General features: G+C 49.8%; 1 protein-coding gene across 3 annotated transcripts in view; it reads left to right on the top strand.

Moving 5' to 3' along the window:
• The window catches only part of IGSF9 (immunoglobulin superfamily member 9), a 104166-nt gene that overhangs the window by 59616 nt on the left and 29821 nt on the right, over window positions 1-14729 (top strand). For all 3 annotated transcript variants that reach the window (XM_048511822.1, XM_048511811.1, XM_048511802.1), the window contains one exon: window positions 9075-9217. In XM_048511822.1, the coding sequence (XP_048367779.1) occupies window positions 9075-9217 (143 nt within the window). The remainder of the gene's footprint in view (window positions 1-9074; window positions 9218-14729) is intronic.

Raw genomic sequence — 14729 nt, 5'->3', positions numbered from 1 at the left:
CCATGCTGAACTCAGTGCACTGAGTCCAACAGGGAGGATCAGGCCCACTTCTCCCCCCACCTCGCTTCCCCGGGTCTTGAGAAGGGATATAAGTGGTGGTTAGAATCACAGAACCATAGAGTTGGAAGAGACCAGAAGGTTCACCAAGTCCAAACCCCTTGCTGTGCAGGAAGACACAGTCAATGCACTCTCCACAGATGACCATCCAGCCTCTGTTTAAAAACCTCCAAAGGAGGAGACTCTACTACACTCTGAGGAAGTGTATTCCACTGATGAACAGCCCTAACTGTCAGGAAGTTCCTCCTAATGTTTAGATGGAGTCTCTTTTCCTGCACGTTGAACCCTTTACTCCTGGTCCTTGTCCCTCTTCAACATGACACCCCTTCAAATATTTAAACATGGCTATTATGTCACCCCTTTGCCAACCTAAACAAACCCAGCTCCCCAAGTCTCTTATCGTAGGGCATGGACTCCAGACCCTTTATCATTTTGGTTGCCCTCCTCTGGACCCATTCCAGCTTGTCAATATCCTTCTTGAATTGTGGTGCCCAGAACTGAACACAGTACTCTAGGTGATGTCTGACCAGTGCAGAGTAGAGTGGTACAATGACTTCCCTTCATCTGACACTATACTCCTATTGATGCATCCCAGAATTGCATTGGCTTTCTTGCCTGCTGCATCACACTGCTGAACTCATGTTCAGAATGTGGTCTACTAAGACTTCCAGATCCCTTTTACATGTAGTGTTGTGAAACCATCCTATTTCTGTGCATTTCTTTTTTCCTGCCTGAGTATCTTACACTTACCTCTGTTGAAATTCATTTTGTTAGCTTTGGTCCATCTCTCTCACCAGTCCAGGTCATTTTGAATCCTGGCTCTGTCCTCTGGGGTATTAGCTACTCCTTCTGATTTGGTGTCATCTGCAAATTTGATTTGCATGCCCTTTGTTTCATCGTCCAAGTCATTGATCAAAATATTGAATGGGGGTAACAATCAGTGTGCTTGACAAGTGTTGTCAGCCTCTCTGTGACAACTCGGATTTTTGCCCAGGGAGACAGCCCAACCCCTTGAGACACCTTGCCGGGCCTGCAAATGACTGCTTAGGTTCCAAACCTGATAAGATCAGCCTAGCCAGCTTGGTGTAGTGTTTAAGAGCTGGTGGATCTAATGTGGAGAACCGGGTTTGATTCCCCACTCCTCCACCTGAGTGGCAGAGGCTTATCTTCCTTCCTTCCTTCCTTCCTTCCTTCCTTCCTTCCTTCCTTCCTTCCTTCCTTCCTTCCTTGCTTCCTTCCTTCCTTCCTTCCTTCCTTCCTTCCTTCCTTCCTTCCTTCCTTACTTACTTACTTACTTACTTACTTACTTACTTACTTACTTACTTGACTTTTATACCGCCCACCCCCGGAGGGCTCTGAGCGGTGTTTGGGTGGGAGGCCACCAAGGAAAACCAGGGTTGGTACGCCAAGTGAGCAATGGCAAACCACCTCTGTTCATCCTTAACCCTGAAAACCCTACGAGGTTACCATAAATTGGCTGTGACTGTGATCATCATCATCATCATCATCTTCTTCTTCTTCTTCTTCTTCTTCTTCTTCTTCTTCTTCTTCTTCTTCTTCTTCTTCTTCTTCTTCTTCTTCTTCTTCTTCTTCTTCTTCTTCTTCTTCTTCTTCTTCTTCTTCTTCTTCTTCTAATTCTGACTGTGGTAACAGCGGCTGGTGATTGGTAGGATCTCAGATCTCAGCCGATGCTGCAGTCAGCCATAATGGAAGGGTGCCCAGCTTCCCAAGGCAAAGAGAAATGGCTTCAGACGATGACTGAGGGAGAGAGAACCTGATGTACGTATATAGTGCCGTCAAGTCACAGCCCATTTATGGCAGCCTCGTAGGGTTTTCAGGGTTAAGGATGAACAGAGGTGGTTTGCCATTGCTCACTTGGCGTACCAACCCTGGTTTTCCTCGGTGGTCTCCCACCCAAATACTGACCAGGGCCAGCCATGTTTACCTTCTGAGATCTGACGACATTTGGTGTGCTGTAGTGTTTTAAGGGCGGCAGACTCTAATCTGATGAACTGGACTCCTCCTCATGAAGCCTGCTGGGTGACCTTGGGCCAGTCACAGTTCTCTCAGAACTCTCTCAGCCCCACCTACCTCACAAGGTGTCTGTTGTGGGGAGAGAAACAGTCACCTTGACTCTCTCTAGGGTAGAAGAAAAGAGTTGTATAAAAACCAACTCTTCTTCATCAGGCTAGCCAGCACGATCCAAGTCAGAGTGAGAACATGATAGAAGCTTATAAAATAACTAACACAGTGTGAGGAGAGTTGAAAAGGGCATCTAGAGGTCATATATGACCCCCTTTTGAATGCAGGGTATTGCCAAACCAGAGGCTTCCCCAACAGACAGCTGCTCACCCTATGCTGGAAGATCTCCAGTGAGGGGAGAGCCTCCCTCTTCCATAAGCCGTTGATTCTATTACAAAGCTTCTGTTGCCCTTACAAAGTTTCTCCTATCATTCTCCTGAAATCTACCTTTGAAAAGAGAGCTTTGGTTTTCAAAAGCTTATCCTGGGGATCCCCAAACTTTTTGAGCCCGTGGGCACGTTGGGAATTCTGACCCGGCACGGAGGGCGCAGCCACAAAACGGCTGCCGCGAAATGGCTGCCACTGGAGGCAGAACCAGGCAAAAACGATGGCCACTGCTTAACTTCAGACCCACAGTCTAAATCAGGGGTCTTCAAACTATGGCCCTCCAGATGTTCATAGACTACAATTCCCATGAGTCCTACCACTTGGCTATGCTGGCAGGGGCTGATGGGAATTGTAGTCCATGAACATCTGGAGGGCCATAGTTTGAAGACCCCTGATCTAGATCCTTCTGCTGTAGGGCGGGGGCTGCAAAAGCAACGTTTTTTCAGAATAAGCACAGCCAGTCAGAAGCCCTACCTGACCCCACCTACTTCTTAAAACACTTGGCAGGCACCAGAAATGGTGTTGGGCATCGAGCTGGGGACCCCTGGCTTATACTCTGGAAATCTCATTGCTGTTTCAGGTGGTTTTGGACTCCAGTCTTTCTCATCTACTGCAGACCAACACGGATGTCCTCCTGAAACCAGGCCTAGGGCAAGCTGCTCTCTATCCCATGCTTTTTCTCCCCCTCATATTAAACTGGGGGTCACACCATGAATCTGGTTAGCAATACATTCAGGGAAGGCATAAGGAAGTCCTTCATTCTGTGAGAAATTTACTACAGGAGCTTATGGAATTCATTGCCACAAGGTGAGGGGGAACGGCTTGTAAGCTTGAAGGGCTTTCAGAAAGGAGAGTAGAAGAAAAGTTTGGATTTATACCCCACCTTTCTTTCCTATAGGAAGACTCAAGGTGCTTGCAAGCTCCTTTCCCTTCCTCTCCCCCTTGTGGGGCAGGTGTTCTGAGAGAACTGGGACTACCCCAAGGTCACCCAGCAGGAATGTAGGAGTACGGAAACGCATCTGGTTCACCAGATAAGCCTCTGTCACTCAGATGGAGGAATGGGGAATCAAACCCAGTGCTCCAGATTAGAATCCACCTGCTGTTAACCACAACACCACGTAGGCAAATTCACAGAAAAGCAGAGGGAGAACATCAGTGCCTATTTTCCAAACACACCTCAGCAGAACTTCCATGTCCTGAAGCAGTGTACCTGGGAGGCTGGGGATAAAGAGTATCAGAGCACTGAGCAGCAGTGGCGTAGGAGGTTAAGAGCTCATGTATCTAAACTGGAGGAACCGGGTTTGATTCCCTGCTCTGCTGCCTGACCTGTGGAGGCTTATCTGGGGAATTCAGATTAGCCTGTGTACTCCCATACACGCCAGCTGGGTGACCTTGGGCTAGTCACAGCTTCTCGGAGCTCTCTCAGCCCCACCTACCTCACAGGGTGTTTGTTGTGAGGGGGGAAGGGCAAGGAGATTGTAAGCCCCTTTGAGTCTCCTGCAGGAGAGAAAGGGGGGATATAAATCCAAACTCTTCTTCTTCATGCCCTTGTGAGCTTTCGGAGGAACTAGCTGCTGCTGCTGCCTTTTGTCATTTTGTGCAAGGTTGCTTTTCTGTTTTGAACAGGAACCTGCCCAAGGAAATGTGCGTAACTAGTAAAGAGGGGGATTGCCCCGGCGCTACCTTCGCCCCAGCCAGTAAAAGCCAGACACAAGCCAGAAGGCTGGAGTGGACTTTGAGACAGAGGCCGTTCCCTAAACGAGGGTTTATTGGCGTGTGTTTATTTATCTCGTTTTAAACCATCTGTTTTTTAATTTATCCTGCTTTAAACCATCCTGGTTTTTGCACGCCAGACAAGTTTACGAAAACAACCGTCCAAAAGAGGGTCGAGGAGAAACGTGGAGAGAGAAAAAAGTTAAAACCCCGTTGAATTCGGTGTTAAGTATGGCCTTACTGAATCTGATACAGAGCATCACCTTCTTAAGCAGATACTGCTGAGAACATCTCTGTTGTTGGTCCTTCAATAACTGAGGTATACTGCCTCTATCCATTGTGGTTCTTCTAAAGTTCCATGGCTACCGATAGGTCGGTCCGTAATAAAAGTCCACCTGGGTCCTGTGTTCGGATCCCCACTGTAGTCACTGGGTGGGCCTTGGGACAGTCGTTCTTTCTCAGCCTGACCAACCTCACAGGGTTGTTGTGAGGGGCTGACAGACAAGAACTACCTCCATTTGATACTCATTAAAAACTTTGGGGAAAGGATGGGATAGACAAGAAAATGTATCAGCTAGATATACAGTCTGGAACCTTAGAGAGCATAAGAAGAACCCTACTGGATCAGACCAGCGGTCAGTCAGTCCATCAACTCTTTCTCGCACAATGGCCAACCAATTCCTCTGGAGGTCCAACAAAGGGGCAGAGTAGTAGTAGTAGTAGTAGTAGTCCGGCTTCCGTGCTGGGCATGGGACGGAGACTGTTCTCGTCGCTGTCACAGATACACTCCGTATTCAGCTCGACCGAGGCGGATCGGCGCTGCTGGTATTGTTAGATCTTACCGCAGCGTTTGATGTGGTCGACCACGACCTTTTGACCCACCGCCTTGCGCCTCGAGTCTTGAGGGCACTGTCCTTCAGTGGATTGCCTCGTTTCTCCGGGGTCGAAGTCAGCAAGTGAGGTGCGGGGATCAGGCCTCCCGGAAGTGCCCGCTTGATTGCGGTGTACCCCAGGGGGCTCTACTATCCCCGCTGCTATTTAATATCTATATCGACCCCTTGCTCAACTGAGTACGGAGTTTTGGGCTGACCTGCCATCAATGCAGCTGATGACCGCCCAGCTCATTCTGTTGATGGAGGGCGGTCGCCGCCCTCTCGCGGCTCTCCAGCACTGTTTGGGCCCGGTTGCTGGTTGGTTAGCGGCAGAGCAGGTTAAAACTGAATCCATCGAAGACGGAGATCCTCTGGCTTGGCGGCGAGGGGACAGGATCTTCCAGCCACCCGGTGTGGGAGGGAGTCTCATTGGCGCCGACCCCTCCGTGCGCAGCCTGGGGAGTCCACCTGGATTTGTCTCTCTCAATGGAGACCCAGGTGGCCCATGTAACCAGGTTGCCTTCTTCCACCTTCGTCAGAGCCCGGCGGCTGGCTCCTTTCCTCTCCCAAAGCGGACCTAGCCACTGTGATCCATGCAGCGGTCACCTCCAGATTGGACTATTGTAACTTCGGCTCTCTGAGGGTCTTCCCTTAGCGTTTGATCCGGAGACTAAAGCTGGTCCAACCGCAGCGCGCGCTACTTACAGGCAGCCATGCATTTACGATCACATTCAGCCTGTGTTTAGCCAGCTGCATTGGCTCCCGGTGGAGTTCGGGTCATCTTCAAGGTGCTGGTGTTGACCTTCAAGGCCCCTACGCTGACCTGGGACCCCTGTATCTTCGAGACCGCATCACCCCATATGTCCCTGCACGGCCTCTCCGCTCGGTGGAGGCCAATTTATTAGTGGTCCCTGGCCCTCAATGATGCGACTGGCAGCCTCCGCAGCGGGCCAGGGCCTGACCTGGCCCCAGCCTGGTGGAACACTCTACCTCCGGCTGTTTGGGCCCTGCGGGGACCTTGGCCGAGTTCGCGGGGCCTGCAAAAGCGGAGTTGTTCCACCGGGCCTTTGGAGAGGGACCAGCGTGATATGGTGCCCCAGTTGGCCTTTCCATCTAGGCCACCACCTAATATGACTTGCAGCTCTCCTCCCCTTCTTTCCTGGGAGAATTTTCAAAGTGGGGTTGGTCGGATAGCCTCTACTATTATTATCATTATGTTTGTATAAGCTGTTTTAAATTTTTAGTAATTCATTTTATTTATGCTTGTGCTGTACACCGCCCAGAGCCCCTTGGGGATGGGGCGGTATAAAAGCCAAAACAATAAATAAATAGTAGTAGTAGTTGTAGTTGTAGTAGCAGTAGTAGTAGTAGTAGTAGTAGTAGTAGTTTGGATTTATATCCCACCTTTCTCCCCTGTAAGGAGACTCAAGGTGGCTTACACTCAAGGGGGATTTATACCCCACCTTTCCCTTCCCCTCCCCACAACAGACACCTTGTGAGGCAGGTGGGACTGAGAGAGTTCAGAGAGAACTGTGAGTCACCCAGCAGGACCGTAGGAGTGCGGAAACACATCTGGTCCACCAGATAAGCCTCAGCCACTCAGGTGGAGGAGTGGGGGATCAAACCCAGTTCTCCAGAGTAGAATCCACCTTAACCACTACACCACGCTGTAGGTTGTCAAGGCTGAGACCATCCCCTAAGGTGGCCTTCTGGCTCTTGGATTCAGAGGTTGACTGCCTCTGAACATGGAGGTCCTCGTCATTCACCACGGCAAACAAACGTTGAACCTCCTTTTAAAGCCACCGATCCTCGTAACCATCTCTTACATCCTCTGGCAGCGAAATCCATATTTCAATCACTCGCTGTGCAAAGAGGTATTTGCTTTTGTCCGCCCCGTGCTCTTTTCTGCTCCGTTGCCGTAAAGCGGAAACAGAGTTGAAAGCCGAAAGCTAGAAATTAAAGCAAGGCAGTTCTGGGGGGAGGGGGGAGCAGATTTACGACCCTCCCCCTTCCTCCGTGCAGAATAAGAAAAAATTGAGGTTCAGGCAAAACGGCATTTAACTTGTCAGATTGCCTTGTGGCCCAGTTCTGCAACCAGTGAGCTGCTTTAGATTACACACGCTCCCCTCGGGGAGCTGCTTTTCAGACTGCAGGGACTAGGAATATGTATTTACGGCCTTGTTGATGATCTGCAAACAGTGCGAAGCTTCCGTGCTGGTGGCAGGTTCAGGACAGGCATCAAAAGTATGACCTTTGGCCCAGGCACTGGCTTCTCCGTGCAGCAGTTCTGCCCCCCAGTGCCAGCCACGAACTGCCTCCTGAGCAGGCGCCTCTTCTTGGCCACCGTATTCTACGGGCGGAAGCGGAGCACCCCTTGCCCTAGATGATCCTGCCGGCCCCTCATCTCCTGCCTCTCCCGCTCCATCTGCTCGGCCCCTCTTCCAGACCACCTTGTCCTTTGCTCCTAATCTTCCTTCTGTCTCCGCGCCGTCTCACCAGCTGCTCACCCGGGGCCTGCTTCATAATCAATTGCTTGAACAGATGATCACGCAGAGACACACACACGCCGCTACTCCCTGGGCTGAGACATTGAGTGGAAGGGGAATTTCTAGGGGATCGTAGTCTGGGTGTCAGGGGAGGCGGTTTTATTTTGTTAATATCTTCTAGTACGATGCTCGCTGGCTCTTCTCAGTTTTCTGCCAATCGAGGTTTGCTTCTTTTGCGAGTTTGTGTCCCTTGTGCACTCAGAACTTTATTTCTTAAATTGCATAAGTGTTCGAAAGAGGCACTCTCAGTTATGTCTGGGGGGGGGGGCTTCTGGATCCAGCATCATACCTGGAATCGAAAGAGGCCCCTGTGGATGGGAATACTGACTGTTTGTACACATTTGGTTATTCTGCTTTTTGACTAGTGCAGGGACACATGCAGAGAGACAACTGAGTGCCTCTTCCCCAGTCAGGTCATTCTGCAGCATTTCAGCAATAGGAATCATTTTTGAATGCTCAAATTGCATGCAACCCAGAGAAGAACTATTTACCCAAGCAGTGGCCAGTGTGAAGCAAGCTGCGCACAGAGCAGGAACTCGTAGAGAGATACAGCAAGCAGCCTCCTCCTCTGCTGGTTATTTGATTCTGAGGGCCTGTGGTGCGGAATTTCTATGAGTAAATGCCAGCCGGGACATCCTTTTCCTCTAAGCTTGGTCCTCCATTTTCTTTCCCACGGTTATTTGTACCCCTCTGGGCAGTTGTGAGGAGTGGTGGCAGCATTTTATCCTCTGTGCCACCAGTTTTGACTCACCTGTTGGGCAGCGGTGGGGAAGTAGAGCAACCTTGGCAACTGTGCCCACTGATAGGGAGGAGCGGCCAATAAAGCTGGAACAGCATGGCCGGAGACTTTTGTCTCCTGGAAAGGTTTCTACCCATCCCCTTAGGCCAGTGATGGCAAACCTTTTCGAGATGGAGTGCCCAAATTGCAACCCAAAACCCACTTATTTATGGCAAAGTGCCAACACGACAATTTAACCTGAATACTGAGGTTTTGGTTAGGGTTAGGGTTGGCTCCGAGGCGTGCGCTACTTGGGAGTAAACTTGGTGGTAGTTGGTGGCTTGGCTTTGAAGCAACTGTGCAACTCTTCCAACGGGTGAATCATGACCCTGGAGGGTTTACTCAGAAGCAAGCCCCATTGCCAGCAACCGAGCTTACTCCCAGGTAAGGGATCACGCTTTAGTTCTTCACATGAAAATCAGCGGGGTTTAACAGCGCTTAACAGGGTTACACAGCTGCTTCCCCAAAACTAGGTCTTAGGTTTTAATGCTAATAATCGAGGCCAGCCCAGGCGGCCTAGATGTGGCGACTCTGTGCGTGCCCACAGAGAGGGCTCTGAGTGCCACCTCTGGCACCCGTGCCATAGGTTCGCCACCACTGCCTTAGGCAAAGGTTTCTAAGCAGCCTTGAAACACACACCATGGCTTCGAAACACAGAAGATCCGGTTCTGAACCTCCTTCTATAACACTGTCTTTCAGCTCCCCCCACCTTCCAGGAGACCCCGCCAGCTTTCGTAGAAGTGCAAGACAGAGACTCCCTCACTCTCACCTGCTCCGCCGCTGGCAACCCCCGACCTGTCGTCACTTGGAAGAGGAACAACCAAGCCATAGGAGGAGTGCAGGTATAGTTCTGTGTGTGTCTGTGTATCTCGGAGCGGTGGGTCTTGCGATATCACCCGATGCCAACTCATCGCAAGGCGGGAACGGGATCTCCGGACAGAACTACAAAGCCGTTGCAGAATTTCCCTGGGTTTCAGAGCTCTTCCTTTAAAAGGGATGAGCGCGCTTCTAGATCTCTTGGGGGTGGAGTGAATTTTGTCACTAGGGTTGACAGCCAGTGTGGTGTAGTCGCTAAGAGGGGAGAACTCCGATCTGGAGAACTCGGTATCCTCCTCACGAGCAGCCAACTCTTATCTGATGACCTGGATTTGGTTCCTTGTTCCTACACATGAAGCCTGCTGTGTGAACTTGGGTTAGTCACAGTTCTCTCCGAACTGTCTCAGCCCCACCTACCTCACAAGGTGTCTGTTGTGGGGAGAGGAAGGGAAAGGAGCTTGTAAGCCACCTTGAGTCTCCTTACAGGAGAGAAAGGCGGGGTATAAATCCAAAACTTGTTTTCTTCTTGCCAACCTCCAGGTGGCATCTGGAGATCTCCAACTATTGCAGTCGATCTCCAGTCAGCCAATGTCAGGTCCCTGGAAAAAATGGCTGCTCAGGAGGGGTGGACTCTGTGACATTGTACCCTGCTGAGGTCCTTCTCCCTCTCCAAACCCCACCCTCCCCAGGCTCCACCCCCAAAAGTCATGCTATTTGCAGAGGCATATCTAGGGGAAATGTAGCCCAGTGCAAAATCTTGAGTTTTCCGCCCCACCCCCGGATGGGTGGCCACCCTCCCCCACCACAACCAACCAAACATTTTTTTGCACCAGGCCTTGAAGTCAGTGTTTGGACCTGGGGGGAAGGAGGAGGGGGTGTGGGTGGTGTTTTTCCACCCTTCACATAACCCAGGGACATTTGACCCCATATGTCCCCCTGGGTGGTACGCCCTAGATCAGTGGTGGCGAACCTTTGGCACTTCAGATGTTATGGACTACAATTCCCATCAGCCCCTGCCAGCATGGCCAATTGGCCATGCTGGCAGGGGCTGATGGGAACTGTAGTCCATAACATCTGGAGTGCCAAAGGTTCGCCACCACAGCCCTAGATATTTCCCAGAGCTGGCAGCACTATTCTCCACCCACACAGCATGATCCTAAACAGAGCTTGACCCTTCTAAGGCCACGGATCTCAGTTGATTCCGAAGGACGCAACTCTCCTTTGGATAGCACCTTCAGCCTCTTCCTGTCTGAAAAAGCTCCATCCAGAGCTGCAGTGAGGGGGAACTGCGCCAGGGGTAGGCATGCGTCCTGCCTCCTGCCATGCCCCCGCACTGGCATGCCCCCGGTGCATCGCACAGCCCCCCATCCCCTTGGTGCTACGCCACTGGCCCCATCCATTCTCCTTTGCTGTTTTTTTTTTGTTTGGCATCCATGTCTAGAAACATCCCCTCTGCATTCCTTAAAAGGTTTGTACAAAACTCACTTTTCTCCCAACCCCCCTTTTTAATGTTTTAAGGTTTTGTGAGTAGGGTGGGGGACCCCACCACCACCACCACTAAAAAAGAAAGAAAAAGCTTAAACAAATACCTGGGCAAAATCCCCCCTCCACCGTTGTCAGATTTCCTTTCACAACTCAAAAATATCGATGCATCCCTTCCCCCACTAAATCAAATTTTTACTGCGCTGGTTATCACTGCAGCTTGCTAAGGGAAAACAGCCTTTGCTGACCCCATCCCCCAAAATCTGAGAGATCAGTTCCAGAATCGGGGGAGATGGATTTCCTTGGGGGATAACCAGAGACAGAATTAATTTCAACCTGCCTTTTTTAAAAAAATATGTTTTCCTTAAGAAACTCTCATGCCTGTTACCAGATTGCCCCCTGCTGGCCATTCTGGGTAGCACAAGCAGTTACTCTTCCTATTTTTGTAACGTTAGGATTGTATTCAACCACTACACAATTCTGGCTAAGAGGGATGTGATTTTGGTTCACATAGCACAGTAAGTTGTTGCAACAGGAAAGCAGCTTTGGAGACAATGTTGTTATGACTGTGCTATGTGTGTAGTGGTTAAGAGCAGGTAGATTCTACATTGTGTAGTGTAGTGTGTAGTGGTTAAGAGCAGGTAGATTCTACACATTGTGTAGTGGTTAAGAGCAGGTAGATTCTAATCTGGAGAACCGGGTTTGATTCCCCACTCTGCCACCTGAGTAGTAGAGGCTTATCTGGTGAACCAGATGTGTTCCCTCACTCCTACACTCCTGCTGGGGGATCTTGGGCTAGTCACAGTTCTTCAGAGCTCTCTCAACCCCACCTACCTCACAAAATGTCTGTTGTAGGGAGAGGAAAGGAGCTTGTAAGCTACCTGGAGTCTCCTTACAGGAGAGGAAGGTGGGGTATAAATCCAAGCTCTTCTTCTTCACTCTCTTAGGTGCTAAACAAGAACAAACTCTTGTTCTTCTTCAAGTGTTTCTATGCGTATATGTCTTCTCCTTTCTTGATGAAGGTCTAGGCCCGTGGTGACGAACCTTTGGCACTCCAGATGTTATGGACTACAATTCCCTTCAACCCCAATTGGCCATGCTGGCAGGGGCTGATGGGAATTGTAGTCCATAACATCTGGAGTGCCAAAGGTTCGCCACCACTGGTCTAGGCAGTTTACATGGTTTTTGGTTTTTCCTTAAGTTCCTTAGACTGAGAGAGTGTAACTGCTCAGCATCACCCAACAAGTATCATGGCCTGGGCAGGCTTGTGGCTTAAGGCGACGTGATCATATTCACCCCGTGGCCCCAGCTTTTCCTTTCCAAGCCGGCACCTCCCTCCCACCTCTGGTTGTAATCAGGACTTGGAAATCCTCGGGAAACATGGCCGCATCCTGATTGTTACGGCCGTTGCCCAAAGATAGCCAAGTTCCCTCTGAATGTGTGTGTGTGTGTGTGCTGTCAAGTCACAGATGACCCACGGTGGCGCTGTCGGGTGTTCAAGGCCAGAGACATTTGGACATCAGTTGCCGTTGCCTGCTTCTGCCTGGGCTAGAGAGTTCTGAGAGAACTGTGACTGTCCCAGGGGCACCCAGGAGGCTTCATGTGGAAAATGTGGGGAATTGAACCCGGTTTTCCAGATTAGACTCTGCTTCTCTTAATTGCTGCACCACCCTGGCTCCTTCTAATTACAGCTGAGGAGTTTAGAGGAGGGAATATGGATGGTTGAGAACAGGATAGAAGAGAAGGCTTTCTTGAATACAAAGACTTCCCCTCGCCTGCCAGGTATCCGAGTTTTGCTAACATGGAAGGGCAGAAGGGAATATCCTCATCTCTGTCCCTTCCGACTTCAAACCTCTGGACCCCATAAGGACAGCAGCAAGGAGGAACATTTCTCCCCTTCTGAGCTGTGAGGTCCCATTTGACCCAGTTGGGACAACCATATGGCTTGTGCCACATTTGCCAGGGAGAAAGGATTTGAACCCAGGGCTTCAAATCTCTAGTCCAGCACCCTAGCCACTGCACCACGCCAGAGTCTTGTCAAGACTTTAGCAAAAAAAAAAAAACCCTCTGCCCATTCTTCCAATCTCTGTGTTTTCTTGGGGTCTCGTTTACTGTGCCAGAGCACAGGACAACATACATAGCTCCGACTTTATCCTCACAAGTGAGATAGGTTAGTCTGAGCTGTGGTGACTATCCCAAGGTCCTCCTGGTGAACCACGTTGTAGCTGAACCCTGGAACTGGTGCAGTGTACTATCTTGGCTTCTTCCAGAAATACACTAATTGGCTTTACAGTAGGGAGCAGCAGTGGCGTAGTGGTTAAGAGCAGGTGCATTCGAATCTGGAGGAACCGGGTAGTGGCGTAGGAGGTTAAGAGCTCATGTATCTAAACTGGAGGAACCGGGTTTGATTCCCTGCTCTGCCGCCTGAGCTGTGGAGGCTTATCTGGGGGAATTCAGATTAGCCTGTGCACTCCCACACATGCCAGCTGGGTGATCCTGGGCTAGTTACAGTTCTTTGGAGTTCTCTCAGCCCCACCCAACTCACAGGGTGTTTGTTGTGAGGAGGTTAGGGCAAGGAGATTGTAAACCCCTTTGAGTCTCCTACAGGAGAGAAAGGGGGATATAAATCCAAACTCTCCTCCTCCTCCTCCTCCTCCTCCTCCTCCTCTTCTTGTTCTTCTTGTTCTTGTTCTTCTTGTTCTTCTTGTTCTTCTTGTTCTTCTTGTTGTTGTTCTTCTCCTCCTCCTCCTCCACCTCCTCCTCCACCTCCTCCTCCTCCTCCTCCTCCTCCTCCTCCTCCTTCTTCTTCTTCTATCCAGCTGTCCCCTCCCTGCCTCCGATCCCTTCAATATAATGGGGGTAATAATTCTGTCCTACCTTACTGGGCTGTTGAAGATCCTTTTTTTGCATAACGCTTTGAACATGTAAAACTTGAAATGACTGCTAAGCAGAGTATCATATTGTATTATATGCGCATGAACGTATCTGCCTGTACGCCTGTAAGAATTTCCTGTTTTTTAAAAAGTTCCCGTTTTCCATTAAAACATCAAAGAGTCTCGCGGGCACCTTAAAGTCTAACAAATTTATTGTGGCAGCAGCTTCCATAAGCCAGAGGCCCGCTTCATCAGATATGTCGCTATTTTTGGTTAGCTGGAAGGGAAAAGGAAATTGCTTTAAAATGACCACGCCATGCCATCTTAGACCTTGGAAGATTGCAAAGATACATAAATGACGTTCGGAAAAGTTCTTCGGAATGATGCAAACAGAAGGGCTGACTTTTTTTCGGTGGGTGATGCTTATGCGTTGAAGGTAGTAATTTTGAGTAAACGATTGCTGAGACGGTATCAAGTCCGTTAACTTTGCAATTAGCAGAAATGCCGTTGATCGGCTTGCCCTGACTTGCTTTAACTAGCTCTGAGCTTCTTGGTAGTTTCAAGGTGGCCAGACTTTGGGAAAAATGCATTTCTGTTGTGTGTGGGTGGGGTTTTTTAAAAAAATAACAGCAAGAGATCCCAGAAGTCTAGCAGCTTTACGTTCTTCAGGGAAGAGACAGTCTGCCGATTAATAAAATAAAAAATAAAAACTGCAATCCGATGTGCACTTACTTACTCAGGAGCATTTGAAACAGCAAGTAAAAGTATCTGGGAACAGTTGGCTAAGAAGTTCAGTGTCTGGCAGTAATATGCGTAACCAAATCGACTTTAACGGTTAATTCCACTGTATGTCTAAATCTCATTTAAGCATTTCGAATGTCTGCCAGTGCTCGGGGGAGTGGGGGTGTGAGCAGATTTGGTTGCTGCTGTGTCTCGATTCTGTGCGTTTAGCACCTTACGGCAGTCTGTTCCTTTTGGTGACTACATTGCATTGCTGGGGGTTTGTTTCTGATCTGCGGGATGGCCATTCCTTCCGACAAATGGCGTTCATGAAGAAGGGCGGTGGCATATGGACAACAGTGTTGGATGAGGGGTTCTGTGTGGTTTCCAGGCTGTATGGCCGTGTTCTAGCAGCATTCTCTCCTGACGTTTCACCTGCATCTGTGGCTGGCATCTTCAGAGG

Source organism: Sphaerodactylus townsendi, linkage group LG01, assembly GCF_021028975.2.
Source record: "Sphaerodactylus townsendi isolate TG3544 linkage group LG01, MPM_Stown_v2.3, whole genome shotgun sequence".
Lineage (NCBI taxonomy): Eukaryota > Metazoa > Chordata > Lepidosauria > Squamata > Sphaerodactylidae > Sphaerodactylus > Sphaerodactylus townsendi.
This window is presented reverse-complemented; position numbering and strand designations above follow the sequence as displayed.